At 43.2% G+C, this 17,096-nt stretch overlaps 2 protein-coding genes across 9 annotated transcripts in view; both read right to left on the reverse strand.

The window, feature by feature from the left end:
- Window positions 1-9,724, reverse strand: part of MAPKBP1 (mitogen-activated protein kinase binding protein 1) — a 55,311-nt gene extending 45,587 nt beyond the window's left edge. For 3 of the 4 annotated variants that reach the window (XM_003266757.4, XM_030814255.1, XM_003266756.4), the window contains exons 1-2: window positions 7,722-9,724; window positions 6,943-7,165 (exon numbers count right to left, since the gene is read on the reverse strand). In XM_003266757.4, the coding sequence (XP_003266805.1) occupies window positions 6,943-7,056 (114 nt within the window). In that variant the 5' untranslated portion in view covers window positions 7,057-7,165; window positions 7,722-9,724. Of the gene's footprint in view, window positions 1-6,942; window positions 7,678-7,721 lie in introns of those variants that run through there. The other variant, XM_030814254.1, reaches the window with a different exon arrangement.
- Window positions 9,725-12,372: 2,648 nt separating this feature from the next.
- MGA (MAX dimerization protein MGA) overlaps window positions 12,373-17,096 on the reverse strand; it is a 111,301-nt gene continuing 106,577 nt past the window's right edge. For all 5 annotated transcript variants that reach the window (XM_030814264.1, XM_030814262.1, XM_030814263.1 and 2 more), the window contains one exon: window positions 12,373-16,304. In XM_030814264.1, coding sequence (XP_030670124.1) covers window positions 15,028-16,304 — 1,277 coding nt within the window. In that variant the 3' untranslated portion in view covers window positions 12,373-15,027. The remainder of the gene's footprint in view (window positions 16,305-17,096) is intronic.

Here is a 17,096-nt window from a genome sequence, read left to right on the forward strand (position 1 = left end):
TTATCATTATTTATAGTAAAATATTATATTTGTACACTCTCTTAATGTCTGTTGTATTTCATAATTTTTTTTTTTTTTTTTTTGAGATGGAGCCTCGCTATCTCCCAGGCTGGAGGGCAGTGGCGCGATCTCAGCTCACTGCAAACTCCGCGTCCAGGGTTCACGCCATTCTCCTGCCTCAGCCTCGCGAGTAGCTGGGACTACAGGCGCCAGCCACCATGCCCAGCTAATTTTTTGCATTTTTAGTAGAGACGGGGTTTCACTGTGTTAGCCAGGATGGTCTCCCATCTCCTGACCTCGTGATCCACCCGCCTCGGCCCCCCAAAGTGCTAGGATTACAGGCATGAGCCACTGCGCCTGGCCTGTATTTCCTAATTTTTTAAAGTCTTGTTTTCTTAAGTGCTAGCACCTGTAAGAGCATCAGCCAAACTTATGAAGAAAGGACCAGAAGAGCCACTAAAGGAAGATGGGTCTCAAAGGCTGATGAGAACTGTGATAAATAAGGAGCAACGCTCAAATCCTGAACCACCAAAGAAACTTTCTTCTCAGGATTTCTCCAAAAGAACATTTGACAAAGTGGAAAAAAAAAAATCAGCCATATGGTTTCACAAAGCGTTGTTCTAAGATCTTCAAGTAAATTAAAATCTCAATTATAAACAGAGGGGCAGTCTTTGTTTGTTTTTAAGACAGGGTCTCACTCTGTTGCCCAGGCTGGAATACAGTGGTACCATCATAGCTCACTGCAGCCTCAAACTCCTGGGCTCGAGCGATCATCCCGCCTCAGCCTCCTAAGATGCTGGGGCTATAGGTGTGCACCACCGTGCCCGGCATAGCAGGGAAAGGAAAATATCTTTAGCTTCATTTCAGTTTTAGGAGGAGAGATAAGGCACATAAACTTTAAAATCCCAGCAAGAAAAAAAAAAAAACCCACAGGATTGTTTTACCAAATAGGGAAGCAACCAAAAAAAGCATTGCACACTTTTGGAGGCCAAGGCAGGCAGATCACTTGAGGTCAGGAGTTCGAGACCAGCCTGGCCAACATGTTGAAATCCTGTCTCTACTAAAAAAAAAAAAAGTAGCCAGGCATGGTGGCACATGCCTGTAATCCCAGCTACTCAGGAGGCTGAGGCAAGAGAATCACTTGAACCCAGGAGGTGGAGGTTGCAGTGAGCCGAGATCGTGCCACTGCACTTCAGCCTAGGCGACAGAGCGAGACTGTCTCAAAAAAGAAAAAAGGAAAAAAAAAAGCAAAAAAAAAAGCATTGCAAACATTGTGACAAAATGAGAGGGGGGAATTTACTCCCTAGAAATCTAGGAGGAGCTATCCATACTGTAAACTCATTCTTCTGTTAAGTGTCCTTGAAAATCACAGGAAATAATGTGACCAATGAAGAAGCACTGGACCTGCTGCTATAACTGTTGAAAGGGATTTGGAAAATCTGGACATTCAAAAATACCAACGCTAAAAATCCACACTACCCAGTCTGGCTATCATACTCACTTTTATTTCATGTCTTCCTCACCAACTTTTTTTTTTTTTTAAGGTAACAGAAGTTAAAGTAAAATCCACAAATGGGGTAATAAACATCCAAGAAGGTGGGCAGGTCTCATTCTATACCTTTACTGAGAATTGCTATGAAAAGGAAGCTGCCAGAAAACCTGGCTTTGTCCTACATTAAACAATGGAGCCCAGAGGAGAGGCTTAGCCTGGAGCAGTGGGAATGTGAAGTATAATATAACAAATCCTTCTGAAAACACTGTAGCTTTATTTCTTTAACAACACTGCAGTCTGAACATGAAGTAAAACCAACAGATACTCTGAGGATGAGTGGGACAGATCATGTGCTCAGAGAAGCTTAGTTTGAATAAACATAGCCCCAATTTCAAACCCTGGACTGTTTTCTCCAAACAAAGGGTCAGTGATAACAGCATCAAGCTCAACTTCGGACTCAGAGGGTTGGTGGGGAGGTTACAGAGGTCAGGCCGAAGCCTCATTTCTACCTGTTTTTTCATTAGTCAAGAAATGAAAACACACAGGTGACAAACGGAAGACATTCAAAATACCAGCAGGAATAAGACATTGACTCAAATCCAAGAGGGGAGCCTGCCCTAAATTGCAAACTGAAAGAGAGAAAAACTTGGACAGCAGCAGTGCTCTTCCACTCTGAAATGAGTGAGGCCAAATAGGTGAGAGGAGGTTTTGAAAGACAACTCCGAGCCTGAAGAGGCTGGACTATTTTTAGACAGTAAAGGAAGAGGTGTTGGGTCCAGGGAGAGAAGCATCCTCTCTCTCCAGTGAGAATCACTTTGAAGGCTGAGGGCAGCTGCAGGCACCGGAAGGAGGGATGAAATGGAGATCAAAGAAACAAAACTAGGAGAACATTGACATTTTTCATTGTATACCACCTGTTGTGAGGATCTCAAGACACTTCACAAGCCTTATTTCAAGAGACCTCAGAGACAGAAAATCCAACAAGAGCTTTGAAGGTCATTCACAAAGACTGGTAAGGGGCATAGCTGCTGGCCACAGGGACATCCACTCTTAGTCATCTATTCTATGTGGAGAATTCAGAGCGTGTGTATTGAACACTAAGAAATGACTGGAGCCTGGCGCAGAGGCGAGCACCACTAGTCCCAGCTACTCAGAAAGGCAGGAGCTGGGCAGGGTGGCTCATGCCTGTAATCCCAGCACTTTGGGAGGCTGTGGCAGGAGGATCCCTTGAGGCCAGGGGTTTGAGACCAGCCTGAGCAACATAGTGAGACTCTGTCTCTACAAAAAACAAAAATAACTGGCCAGGTGTGGTGGCTCACGCCTGTAATCCCAGCACTTTGGGAGGCTGAGGCAGGCAGATCACGAGTTCAGGAGTTTGAGACCAGCCTGACCAACATGGTGAAATCCCGTTTCTACTAAAAACACAAAAATTAGCCCAGCGTGGTGGCGCGCGCCTGTAATCCCAGCTACTCAGGAGGCTGAGGCAGGAGAATCGCTTGAACCCGGGAGGCGGAGGTTGCAGTGAGCTGAGATAACGCCACTGCACTCCAGCGGCGACAGAGAAAGACTCCGTCTCGAAAAAAATGAGTATGTTTCCCCAATACCAAATCATATACGCATTCAAACACTGAGCAAAAGCTGAAATTAGATTATTGCCACTTTTTCTCCTTCATGAAACCCACCTAACCAAACTCTTCTTAGAGTCACTTCTTAAAAGGCTCGAAGTACCACCACACAACTATACAGGAAGAAAAACTTGGGGAAACAAATAGAGAAAGACAAATTAGATTTATAATTAAAAAAACACAACAAGAAGAAAGTCATCTTACCCATTGTTTCCAGAAGGAATAATATAACCTAGATCAGGTTAATGGCTCTTAAGGAGGAGGACGATCTCAATACCTCCTTCAGTTACTTTTAAAAAATCTAGCAACCCTCCAGCACAGACAATCCTTTTGTAACCCTAACTTAAATCTTGCCTGCTGGGCTTTGGTCCATTTCTATCCTTTGTCCTTGAAAACAAGCCCAGCTCCCTCTACATAAAAATCTTTCAGAAACTTTCAGAGGAGGAGGGTTAGCTATCAAGAACACACACATTTGCTTCTTAAGGAAAACACAGCCCAACTTAGAGATGAGAGCAGGAAATGACAAGTCTACAGGATTTGAACTTGGGTATTTACTGATAACTTCAAGTCACACTTCACCAAGACTAAGCTGATTTGGCATAAAACTTTAAATCAGTCTTTTCCAATGTACTCCACTGAAGAGACTCCCCTCCCTGTGAAAAGGCTTAACAAAAATCTCAGCACTCATCTACTCTTTGCTGTGACTTAAATCTCCACCTCCACTGGCTCTCTCACACCAGCTTTTAGCCGTCTTTTTAACTAGGTCTCTCCTGAATTAAGAACCCTTTACTGAGCACTGCTTTCTGCAGACGTGGACTCTTCTCTCTTATGTCCTTCACACCTAATTAGGCTGCATCTCTACTTCTTTGTCACCATTTTATTAATCCTAGTTTTGATCTCTCTTCTAAAGAGGTCATAAATTCCTCCTGATTATTTTATTTACCTGGATGTCCAAGTTTATCCCGCACTGTATTTGACGTCTTTAAATTAGTCTCTTTTTTTTTTTTTTTTTTTAGTACTTACTGCCTATCTTACACTGTCCTAAACGGTGTGATGTAAAGGAAACAAAGAGCATGACCCCAATCCTTAGGAAATGAAGACATACATAAAACAACAATAAGATATTGGTTTCAAGGTGGGGGGCTAGTCACAGAAAGCCCTGTGGCTCTGATAAATACAGAATTGGACCTAAAAATAAGTGTACAATTTGGTGTAAAGGAGAAGGCTACTTTAGATAGAAAGAACAGTATAATTCAAAGCAGGAGGCCATCTGAAGTAAGAGCTGCATAAAGGCTTTCTGACATTTCCTTCTTTGCTCCCCAAAGGGGCATGTACCTTTTTGTCTTCAAATTTTATTTGAGAATTAGCTATCCATGAATCACAAATTTCCTGTTATCATGATTACTCCACAGCCACCATATATTAGAGCAACTCACAGAGCTTAATACTCCTGGTCCATAGAGCTTAATACACTAGAGTTATCACAAGGCAGGCTTTTAGAATAATCTTAGATAGAGACCTTTTACTAAGGAGTGTGGGGAGTCTGGCATCTCTAGGGTCCTGGGCACACAAAGACAGCTACTCCTCTTGGGTGCTAAAGATATGCACCAGTCATCTTGCTGCCAGACCATTCAAGGGTCATTCAACTTCAGCTAAGTATTTCTTTCACACACAGCTTCAGGACAGACAAAGCCATCTAAAGCAGTCTGAAGCACTGAAATCCTATTTTAAACAGGGAATGGTAAATGGTCTTGCCAGGGATGCCCCTTTTCCACTATATTCCTGGAGAGCTCTTCTCCACCTGCCTTAGGACTCACAGTTCAAGCATCCCTTCCTCTGTGAAGCCTTTCCTTTTTTTTTTTTTTTTTTTGAGACGGAGTCTTGCTCTGTTACCCAGGCTAGAGTGCACTGGCAGGATCTCAGCTCACTGCAACCTCAGCCTCCCGGGTTCAGGCGATTCTCCTGCCTCAGCCTCCCGAGTAGGTGGGATTACAGGCGTGCACCACCATGCCCGGCTAATTTTTGTATTTTTAGTAGAGATGAGGTTTCACCATCTTGACCAGGCTGGTTTCAAACTCCCGACCTAGTGATCCATCCGCCTTGGCCTCCCAAAGTGCTGGGATTACAGGGGTGAGCCACCATGCCCGGCCTGTGAAGCCTTTCCTAATTCCTCTGAACTGACTTAGGTCGCCTCCCCTGTGCTTCCATTAACAATGTACACATACTTCTACAGCAGCACTTACCACACCGTGTTTTAATTGTTTACATGTCTGACTAGCCATAAGCTCTTTGATGGCAAGGGTAATGTTTTACCCATCACTGATTGCACACTTAATAGGCACTCAATAAACACTTGTTAAATGCATTAATAATGGATGATATTGGAAGTCTTAAAGAATGGCAACTATACTTTCTGGATTCCAGACCAAAATTACAGTAAGAATTAACAATGAATGCTAAACTCTCATTATACATTTCTACTACATATACCATTCCTGGCCAGAAAAAGAGGCCAAAGATTGGAGAAGATTGCTCTAACAGTGCTGGTCACTGCCAAGTTACCAGCCAAGAATAAGAGCACTTGCAGTATTAAGAATAAACAGAGTCATATCTAAGACAATTTCTACATTTCAGGCTTCTTTGCCTGCCTCAGGAGAATAGAAACAATGATGAATAAGAGACCTTGGAAGGGTCAAGATGTCCACCATCACAAAACCACGTAGCAAACTGTGATTCAACACAACTTCTGCTGAAATATACAGGAAAGCTGTTCACCTTCTTACCAAATCTACTCAAAGTTCTGCTAAGGGACACAGGGCTGAACTAAGTCCTCCCAGAACTCTGCCATTTGTACAGTGGCATTCTAAATCATTCCTCATGGGATTTACTCATCACTGAAGAGATACAGGCAAAGCAATACAATGCTGTGGTCTCAAATGCCTCTCCCTGTAACAACCTTGTACCTCACAAGGCTATTGTGTTTACAGGCTACTAATAAGACACAAAATCTGATCTGATCCTGTGGGAGTAAAGCCCTGGATTCCCTCAAGGGATTAAATAAATGTAGTCTACTTCTGGATTCCCAAAGTTGTGGGGTTTATTTAGTTGAAAAAAGCGTAAGGACCAAAACCCAGACAAGTGAAGGGATGGAGGGGAACTTTGCCTCTGAGGATCATCTGCAGCTGAGTGGGATGTGGCTCTTGGCATATACTGAATGAGATAAGCAATGCTCAAGGGCCATCCAGAACTGTTTTGCTGACAGATATCTGGCTTCTTGCATGTTATCATTCCTAAGAAGCCAAGACGCTCCAGTTAGCCTCTTGAAGAGACAAAAAAAATTTGTTTTGACCGTAGGCAAGAGCAATTACCAAGCCAGTAACTCTGACTAGGTGTTTTAGCATATTTCTTTCTGCCACTACAGTCTTACATAACCCCAGCTGTTACATTAACACCTGCAGCTACATTAGTCACAGCTTAGCCCTTCACAAGGTATGGGTTCCTACTGTCCTCTCCCAAGGAGAGAAACTGAGTCATAGCATATCAACTGGCTTGCCAAGCACATGCTTAGTGTATAGTGAGGCCACAATTGAACTCAGGTGGTCTTCCTACTATTCACCTCTTCTCATGGATGAATCTCAGCATGCCCACCCTTGCTGCTCTTTTTCCTTCAACCTAAAACCAAATCATTGCCTGCAGAGATCACGTGTGATCCTTTAGAGTCAACGAGAGCTTCTAGTTATCTTTCCCAAGAAACAGGAAGGTTAACGAGGAACATGGAGCAGGAGAGGGTGGGTTTGGAAAGAGGTGGATCCCAACAGGACTCACCTTGGAGCTGAGGTCCTCTCGTCGGTTTCCTGCCTTACTCCTGCGCAGTTTGATGGATGGAGATCTCAACAGATTCTTGATCCGGCTGGTAATGGTTGACCCTTCCACAGCCATTATGACGAGAAACCCTTTGGGACAGTCCCCGGCCCAGTCCTGGGTCTTGTCTCAACAGCGGCACTGTCTTTCCACTCCACAGGGCTTCCCAGTATGTCCTCTCACTGACCTGAGATGGCAGAAGCCACCTTAGTATCAGTGTCTTACCTTCTGCCTAGCGAAGTCTGCAGCGTTTACCTCTGGGTATTGCTCTCACCATTTCCCTCATCCCCACCTTCTAGTCCTGCACAGTTTCTTACGTCGGAAGGAAAGGCTCACGAAAAAGGGGGGGAAGATCCTAAGCCACGAAGAAATGCCAGGCCCACACCCGCCAGAGGCGTTTAACTGGCGAGATGGATGGGATGGGCCCTAGTTGGTCTCGTGGACGATCTGGTTCCCGTTAATGCCCAACTGTTCCCATGGCAACTGTAGTGTCCAAGGGAGGAGTCCGCCGAGACCACCAGGGATTTCCGCAGGCCTGGACACCTGCGCTAGCGCCGGCGGGGACTCGGCGCGGCGGGACTCGCCGTAGCCCACAACTCGTTCTGCCACGGGAGCCTCCCTCCCCCACTCCCTATCCTCCAGAGCTCGCTCTCCCCCCTCCACAGCGGCTCTGGACCTTTATCTTTCACCCGCCTCTGAGGCCCCTGCTACTCGTCAGCGCCCCCGTTCGGGCCCACCCTCACCAGCCTCGGCGAGCGAGGGCCACACCGCTCACAGCGCCCTCGGGCATCGCGTTCGGCAATTTCAGCTCCGCCGCGGTAGCGGCAGCGGTAGAGGCAGCAGCAGGAGCTATGGTGGCACGATCGGCTCAAAACGCGAACTACCGCCTGGGCCAAGCTCCGGGCTGGGTGGGCGGAGCCGACGCGAGGGGGGCGGCCTGTAGTCAGGAGGGCGCTTCCAGAGTGGACAAGCAAGGTTTACGGGGGCGGAGCCAATGAAAGGGCCCAGGAAGCAGACGGCTTGGGACTGGGGAACCACGGAATCCGCACAATTGCGGGTACCGCTTTTAGAGGAAGGTCAACGGAACATGGCTTCAGAATTGAGAGAACCAAGCTTTTTATGGTATTATCAGGCCTGGTCCCCCATGGAACTGCACTTCCCAGAGCCCCAGGACGATAACCACGCCTCCAGGGTGTTAAGGTTGTCATCTGATAGGCCCGAGGGACCGTAGCTGAAACTCCTAGCTCAGAATTACAAGACTGAGCTACAGCCTAAAAGCTCTGCTCCCAGCGACCACAAGTGTTGAGATTTAAAGCGACTAAAGTAGTTTATGTTCGCAGCCAGTCCGGCACGTAGACTCAACGTGGAAAGGATAATTCTGAATAACGCAATTTAATAGCTAAGAACAGTGTTTTTGCACTGGGCAACCTGGTCATTATGAAAGGGGAAAGGGTGGCCTTGAACAGAGCTTTGGGCGTGCGGGAGAAAGAGAAGACAAATGAATGTGCTGTTATAATACTGTAGGTTTCATGGTTTCTCTAGCCTCCGACATCCCATTGTGCTTCCTCACCTAAAGCTGACCGGGACTTCGTTGCTCCAGATCTTTTCCTCGTTCCATTTACTTGTGAATCCTTTTATCTAGGGCTGTTCCTTGCTGAGGTCACTGTCGAGCTTGCTGATACTAGATCGAGGGGTAGTTTTTCTAACTCATTTCAGGGGAGGCAGAGGGAATACACGGAAATGTTACATGAAATATATATTTCCTGAGTATTCTCCACTTGACTACTACCATAAGAAATTACCTGATGAAAAAGTCTAAGCCAGAGACTCGGGTCCCAAGGGAATAGTACACTGGTGTGTCTGTCTCACCTATCCAGATCTTTTGAATCCCTGTGGAGATGACATGTGTCTCCAAGAGGGAAGAACCTCTAAGAAATTATTATACCTTACGAAAAAGCCTAAGCCAAAGACAAGGGACCCAAGGGAGTACTACACTGGTGTGTCTGTCTCACCCTATCCAGATCTTTTGAAGCCCTGTGGAGATGACATGTGATAGCAAGAGGGAAGAACCCCTAAATTCATTGCTTGTGTACAACGGTGAGCCTTGTACAGCCAAGTGGCAAAGCACATATGTGCTTGTGTATACTGTAGCCGCATATTAAAAATTGAATTTGTAAAGCTCAAGTTGACATGGATGATGGATGTCACCTCCTGGAAGACTAACTGGCAATAGCATGTGGCCTTCTTCCCTTCAACCATGCACTGCAAATATTATGAAACATAAAATACGATTTTCAAATTTATTTCCCAAGTCTGGAGGAAGAAGGCAAGAACCATTAGCTACAATATGCAAGAGGTAGTTGGTTCCCTCAACCTCTTGCTAGTTACATGATGTGACCTCTCCATGGGAGTGAAAGCTAGTAAATGGTGCCACCTGGTGTCTTTAATTGTATGCTGCAGACCACAGCAGATGCCATCTCCACCCACGAAACTAGAGTAAAAATGTGCCCACAAGAGCCGTCCCTAATCCTCTCCAGATCATTCTGGTGTCCGATAACGGTTTTCTCACCTAATCACTCATGGCCAGATAAATGGTTTACAAAGTATCACTGGTCATTTCTTTCATGAAATACAACTGAAAGCATTGTAATGAGGATTTCTTAAGTCTGGAATCTGGGTACTTCCAGTCTTAGGCCAAAGCCACGTTTTTGTTTTTGTTTTTTCAACAGAGTCTCGCTCTGTCCCCAGGCTGGAGTGCAGGGCGATCTCAGCTCACTGCAACCTCCGACTCCCGGTTTCAAGCCATTCTCTTGCCTCAGCCTCCCAAGTAGCTGGGATTACAGGCACGCGCCACCACGCCCAGTTAATTTTTGTATTTTTAGTAAAGATGGGGTTTCACCATGTTGGCCAGGAGGTCTCGATCTCCTGACCTCGTGATCCACCCGCCTTGGCCTCCCAAAGTGCTGGGATTACAGGCGTGAGCCACCACGCCCAGCCCACACATTTTTAATTCTTCACAATTCAGTCCAACTTTTACTGTCTAGGTACTATGCTGTCTTTGAGATACCAATATAGGAATAAGCTATAGGCTATTCCCATTCTTCATTAATTCCTCAGAAAATAACAGTCCCAGGTCTAATGTGAACAGAAGCATTATTCACTTTTCTCCACTCAGATTTACAGTCATGCATTGTATACAATTCAATGACCACATGGTCCCATTAAATTATAATACCATATTTTTACCGTGCCTTTCCTATGTGTAGACACACAAACACCATGTGTTACAACTGCCTATGATATTCAGTGCAGTTGACATGCTGTGCGGATTTGTAGCCTAGGAGCAACATAGCCTAGGTGTGTGGTTAAGCAACACCATCTAGGTTTGTGTAAGTACAGTACACTCTATGATGTTTGCAGAACAAAACCACCCAAGGTGCATTTCTCAGAACATATCCCCATCATTAAGTGATGCATGACTCTACTTGCCATCCCAATCCTCCAAAATGCAGTTAACTCTTCATAAGTATTTCATCATCCATACACTATTTAACACTTTATTCTACTTTTATATGTCCTAAACATCTATACATAGTGTTTGCCAGCTTCTGAAATTCTAGACGTCTGGGGAATAGACGTTATATAGTTGTCTGTTTAGCACTGTACTCATTAGATCAAATTTTAAAATTTGCCCTAAGCATAACATGCAAATAAGGTACAATTATAAGATCCTGGGAAACAGGCTAAACATTTGCTCATCAATTCAATTATTTATTGAGCACCTTTACATGCAAGGCACTGTGCAACAGCTGAGATCAATGACTGCAGTTCCTTGGAAACACAATGGATCTCAAAACCATGCTTCCAAGACTGCTTTCCTACTTAGTATCTTTTCTACCAGCAGTTTACAATAGAAATTAGTAGTTTAGATTTGTCTCAAAATTTCCAACTCATCCCAGTCTTCCCATCCTCTTAATGCACCACCATAACTATTCAACACTTATGTATAGAGCAGCTCAGTCATGTCTAATATTAGCTATGCCTCAAATAAAAAGTTGTACTTATCAAATTTCCCTCTACTCCAAAAAATGCATTTTAACTGATTTTTTTCCTCCAACTGGCAGTGAGTCTGAATATCTCAGCTTTAATTTTCTCTGCACCTAGGTATTTGTGTCCATGTAAAATTTCATTAGTAGGCCGGGCGCAGTGGCTCATGCCTGTAATCCCAGCACTTTGGGAGGCCGAGGCGGGCAGATCACAAGGTCAGGAGATTGAGACCATCCTGGCTAACACGGTGAAACCCTGTCTCTACAAAAACTACAAAAAAATTAGCCGGGCAGGGTGGCGGGCGCCTGCAGTCCCAGCTACTCTGGAGGCTGAGGCAGGACAATGGCGTAAACCCGGGAGGCAGAGCTTGCAGTGAGCCAAGACGGAGCCACTGCACTCCAGCCTGGGCGACAGAGCGAGACTCCGCCTCAAAAAAAATAAAAATAAAAATTTCATTAGTGATAATACAATGACATGAAGTACTGATGCTTTTACAGCACCTTCTTCAAAACCAACAGTTTTGTGCAAGAAATGTATTCTGATTCTTGGTTATCAGTCATTCTCTATAAAAGTACCTGGAAAATGTGCTGTGTATGGTTTGTTGTCATTGTTTAATTCTGGAGTGAGGGACAAGGGCTGTCACTATTTTCTAGACCCGTTTTTAAACTGCATCACCCTATTCCATTTCAAATATCTCAACCAGTATAGTTAGAAAAAAAAATTATCTAAACCACTAAACCCAAAATAACATATGGATTGTCTGCCTTTCTTGTGTGTTCAAAACATTTTCAAACTTGTTATAGAAGAGCCTAGCATCAGGTATTTCATCTGTAATTCCAGGAAAAAACTATTGCATGTACTATAAAATTACACAAAGTGAACAAATTGTATGAAGCTTATATAACTGGACTTGATCTGTTAGTGACCTTAATAGATTAGGAGTAGTTGGATGTCTAAAGGATTCCTTTAAACGTTTTTGTTAACTGTCAAACTCTTTAACATATCTTCCCTTAAGAACACCTACTGTCCTTTACCACTAAAAGACTGTGTACCTTTACTCCCCAAGGTTAACAGGTAAACTGCCTTGCTCATACTGACACTAAAATTATTTTAGAATGACTTCTAAAACAAATACTTGCCATCAGATTGCACACAATTTTGAAGCCTCCATGTAAAACATGCTACAAGGATTAGAACATCGAAAACCTCCCCCAAATGGCATATCAGAAACTTTGAGAAAAGGAAAGGATTCCTATGATAAAACCACTTCAGTGGCACCTCTCTCAAATATGTCTTAGGGAATTAGAATTCTCTACTCCAAGTTAGCACAAACCTCCCAACACCAAGTTCTGTTTTAATTATTTTAACTGATTTATTTCAGGTTTATATAGTCTACCTTTCAATCACCAAACTTCTGTTCTTAGATTTCTAAAAAAATAGTCACTTTTCGAAAGCAGAAAAGGAAAGATATATATATTTAATATATAAAAGAAAATGCTAAATCTGACATAATTATATTCTTAAAAACATTCCATTTATTTACAGATGTATAAAAAGGCGAATTATTGGTCTATTGAGATCGATCATGCTTCTTATAGTGTTAGGGTGAGAGCTCACTGTCTTCCACGTTCCTCAACTCCTCTCACTCAACTTCACCTTTCATAATCACACATGTAATATTCATAGATCAGTTCCCCCTAGGGTAAGGTTAAAGGGTAGGAGTTTTTGGAGATTTTAGATTTCTGTCAAGACTGCAGGATTGTTCTGAAGACTAAGCCCTCCTCAAATTATCCCTGACAACACCTAGTTCTAAGAGGTCTTGAGAACACAGTATCTCGGGGGTTAGAATGGTATCTGCAGCCTTCCCCCTAAAACGCCTGGAATCATCCCTCGTTTCCATCTTCGTACAACTCTCATCAAGAGTCAAGTATCTCCAATCAAGAATCATTACCTGTTTACCTATTTTCTTCTTAAAAAAAAAAAAAAAAAAGGAAGTGTTAAGCTAAAATGGTCCTTCTTTTCCTGAGGATTGTTCACTCACTTGCCTGCTCCTTGGCTGACCCTCAAAAGCCACAAAAAGAGCCTTGGGAAATCAGGAGGAAATGTAGGGAAACGACAAGCAAGAAAATAACGGGAAACTGCTATACCTGGATTAAAGTACTAGCATCTCTAAGGACAATTATTAGTAGGGGAGACAGGTGCTGGATTCCTTGGCTAAGGCATTGGATGAAATCTGCTGGGTAAAGAGTGGAAGGATAAGAAGCAGCTGAGGAGCACTCTTTACCTACTTCAGGCTTCTTTAGTAACCTTTAGAGGAGGGAAGGTTAAGTGCTGATGAGCAGATCTAGAAAGGCAAGCAGCACAAAACCAACAAGAATTTGCTCCCACTGCAATTTTCAGAGGAAGTTCTTCCACCATTTTCAATCTGTTGATTACCAGAGTTAACAGAAAGGGAACCAACCATGGAAATAATAATTCACTGGCTAGATCTAATCCAAAGTTGGTCTCACAACTTAGGTCTGAAGATATGCTGAGTGGGATTTGGGATAAAGAAGACAGGAGATATAGAAGAAATAGCATCACCTAGGCACGGCCCAGGCACTGGAAGCTCTTGTGTTAGTGTTTTAACAACACAAGCAAATCCTGTCAATGAAGACAGAACAGGGGTTACATTCCAAAATATAATTATTTAAGAAAGGCAAAATGCAGCAGCTAAATCCCAGTCTATACAGTTTCAGAATAGTGATTCTTGCCCCCCAGGAGTTTCCAAGAACCCCTCAAGTGCACCATGATTATTTACAAACTAGATAGGAAACATCATTTCTATACTCAATACAAATCTCATCTTCTAGGTTGAAAACTTCAGCCTTTGAGAAATCTATGAAAACAACTATACAAAAATATAAATATCTTTACAGACTGTCAGTCCTTCATATCCTGACAGCTAATGAGTGAAAAAGCTCTACAGATCATTGAATCCATGGTTGCAGATAAAAAATATATCTTGTGATTCAAATACTGCCTTATTTCCCTGGTAAAGAGTGCCTACTGTGACTTTTCTTTACATCCTGTGCAGGTAAAAGTGAATGAAACCTTCAAGCACCAGGAGGCTGGTTTGATTTGAGAAATTTCCAGCCCCATGATTTTTTATTTTGGCCACTGTCTCTGGTCTGGGAGATAATTTTTGCTGTCTCTTGAGTGACGTAATTTGTGGAAGGGGTAGGGCTCCCTCTATGCCTACCTCCAAAATATATATACCCAGTAAAAATCCCTGGTACTGCGAAATGAGCTTTTCAATGCCCACAAAAATAATGAGAGAACTACTATTTTTTTAAGATCTCAAAATAATTAACTTAATAATAAAAGTTAAAAGCATCCCTACTTTACCGAAGGCTTGAATTTGTTAATTCTGATTGAAAAGGTGAGGGAATGGGAGCTACTTGGGATATGAAAAAAGAAAATTTTGCTGAATGACACAAAGTCCTTCACTTTGGTATTCCATGGTACCCATCCTCTCTCTCCCTATTCTTGAAACATCAACTAAAAAGTGTCTCTTCTGGATCCCTTTGCACAAGTCCATCACACTCCTTAGATTTCGGACTTAATTCAACAGCTACAAGCTACAGTTCAGTCCACAGCAACTCCAAAGTTGCAAACAGCTCTTTCGCTTACGGGGGAAGAACTAGAAACCACTGTGGAGCCAGAGTCATGTTATAAATTCCTTGGGTAAGAGGGGCACCTCATGTTCAGTAATGGATCGCATCTTCTTAGAGAGGATGAGGGGACCCAGCACCACAAGTGAGGTAACACATTTTAACATGATCAGAATTTCAGAGTACTTCTTATACCAGGGTCAGCACCCTACCCCCTTTCTCCCATCATTATCCACTCCATCATCGAAGTCAAGGATCCAAGTTCTAAGACACAAACAGATGCCTGCAGAGAAAGGAGGTGAGATCAATTTCCCCTCACAGCCTGGCTTCTGCTTAAGGACAAGTAAGTTCATTTCCCTGCAGAACTTGGTGAGGCCCCCGAGTTGCCCAATTTAGCCACAACAGGTGCCAATGTAGGCATCACCTTGCTTTCCCGGCCTTCCTGGTCATTCCCTGTTAAGTTCATTTTGTGTCCAACTGACCCAACTTTGGCAGCTATAGGTGCCAAACAAGGCATCACCTTGAGACTCTGACCATCTGCATCACTGGAAGGATTAGCTACTTTTAAACCTAGAGGGGCCAACTTTGGCATAGGCCTCCACAAAGTATCTGTGCTGTTGCTGTTCTCCAGGCCAGTCTTCATGTGTAGGATGGGGGGTGAGGACACACTTTCAGGCTCTGCAGGGAGGCCAGAAGTATTCTTCCCTCCATCAGTAGCTTTTTTGTTGGAAAGGAGGGAATCCTTTATTTCAGAGTCAATAACAATCTTAAGGACATCTGGCTCAGAGGCTGGTTCTGCAAGTTGTTTTTCGTTCTCAGAAAAGTCATCATCTTCCAAGTGCAAGAGGAGGGGACTGATAGAGTCACTCTCCCCTTGAACATCAGGCAACTCTTTCAAACCAGTTCCCAAGTGCTCAACCTGGAAAGTTGCTCTGTTTCCAGGAGGAACCTTACTAATAAAAGCCCGCCGAGCATCCCCTGGGAACTCTGTATCCATAGAGCTGGGTAGTTCAGCCAGGCTAACAGAGTCATCATTTAGTTGTTGATTAAGAAAGGCAATTTCATTGAGCAGTGAAGTCAGTGTCTCATCAGTATCATCCTCATCTTCCATGTTAGTTAGCAGTTCACTGGAATCAAGAGCTGCTTCCTCTATAGCTGATGTTACTTTCCTCAGTTCCATCTCTATGCTTGAGTCCTTGAGATCTTTCATCTTTAATTTATGAAATGAAGACTCCTTTGACTTCACTCTCTCCCCTCTTGATTCACTCTCTTTCCATTTATACTGAATCCCTCTCATATCACCAGAAATCTTTTTAGGTAAGAACTCTTGTGCTTTCTGCATACTGGAAACGTCAACTATTTGTGGATAACCAGAATCTTTGTTTGCCAGAAAAACCTGCGTTGTACCCAACGTCACTCTGCCATCTCTGTTTCCTCTGGAAGAGATTCTACCCTTATCCTCTAAGGAATTATCTTCATTCCTGACGGTGTCTTTCAGATGGTCAGATGGCTTGCCATCAGGAACTTCATGAGGATATTTGCTGCCACCCATATCTACCAAACCTCCCTCTGTGGCCAAGGATGTCACATTAACAATTCGTGGCATCATAAATAAGTCGTCGTTTTCTGAAAAACAAAAATTAAAAAAAGAAAAATTCATTTAGATCTACAGTGTTAACATCTCTCTCTGTCATATAATATGACCATCTTAGGGATTTGTAGTCTAAATTCAGCACTCTACTTTTATCAAAAAGATGAAAGAAATATCAGTTCTTCAACTTATTGACCTAATCCAACAAGAAAAAACTCAACTAAAATCCAACCAAAAGGCTCTTTCCACCATTTTTTAAAGTTCCATTTAATTATTTTATAGAAATGCTCCCCAAGTTAATTCTTCTCCTAAGGCAGAAATGCATCTTGATTCTGTTCACCTAATTAACTGCTACTTAGCACAGAAAAATGAAGCCCTAAAGGCAGCATGGGAACCAGGAAAGATGAGTCCTCCAGAGTGAGTTTGGCAACAGGTAGAGACAAGGAATTTTGGCTGGCAATGGTAATAAAGTACCTAGGAACCTAATATTACTAAAGAGACCCTTTTACCTTAATAGAAATTTAGTTGCCTAGAACCTAATCACCCAAGTGAGGCTTCTCTTTCAACTTTACCCTTTGCCCCAAAACAGAGTAGTGCTCAAAGTGAATAGGGCTCGTAATGCAGGACTGTTATCATCTCTGAGTACCACAAAAAACTGACAAATATTTATCAACACCAAGACCTAAGACCATGATGATTTAACATCTACCTTTCCCTCTGACTTGTTTTTTATTCTTCCTCTTAGAAATTACTAGTGTTCACAAAATGGTTCCCAAGACCAGGTGTAAAACACACCAAACAGTACCACAGCTCAAGCCAAATGTGTT

Source organism: Nomascus leucogenys, chromosome 6 (assembly GCF_006542625.1).
Source record: "Nomascus leucogenys isolate Asia chromosome 6, Asia_NLE_v1, whole genome shotgun sequence".
NCBI classification, from domain to species: Eukaryota; Metazoa; Chordata; class Mammalia; order Primates; family Hylobatidae; genus Nomascus; species Nomascus leucogenys.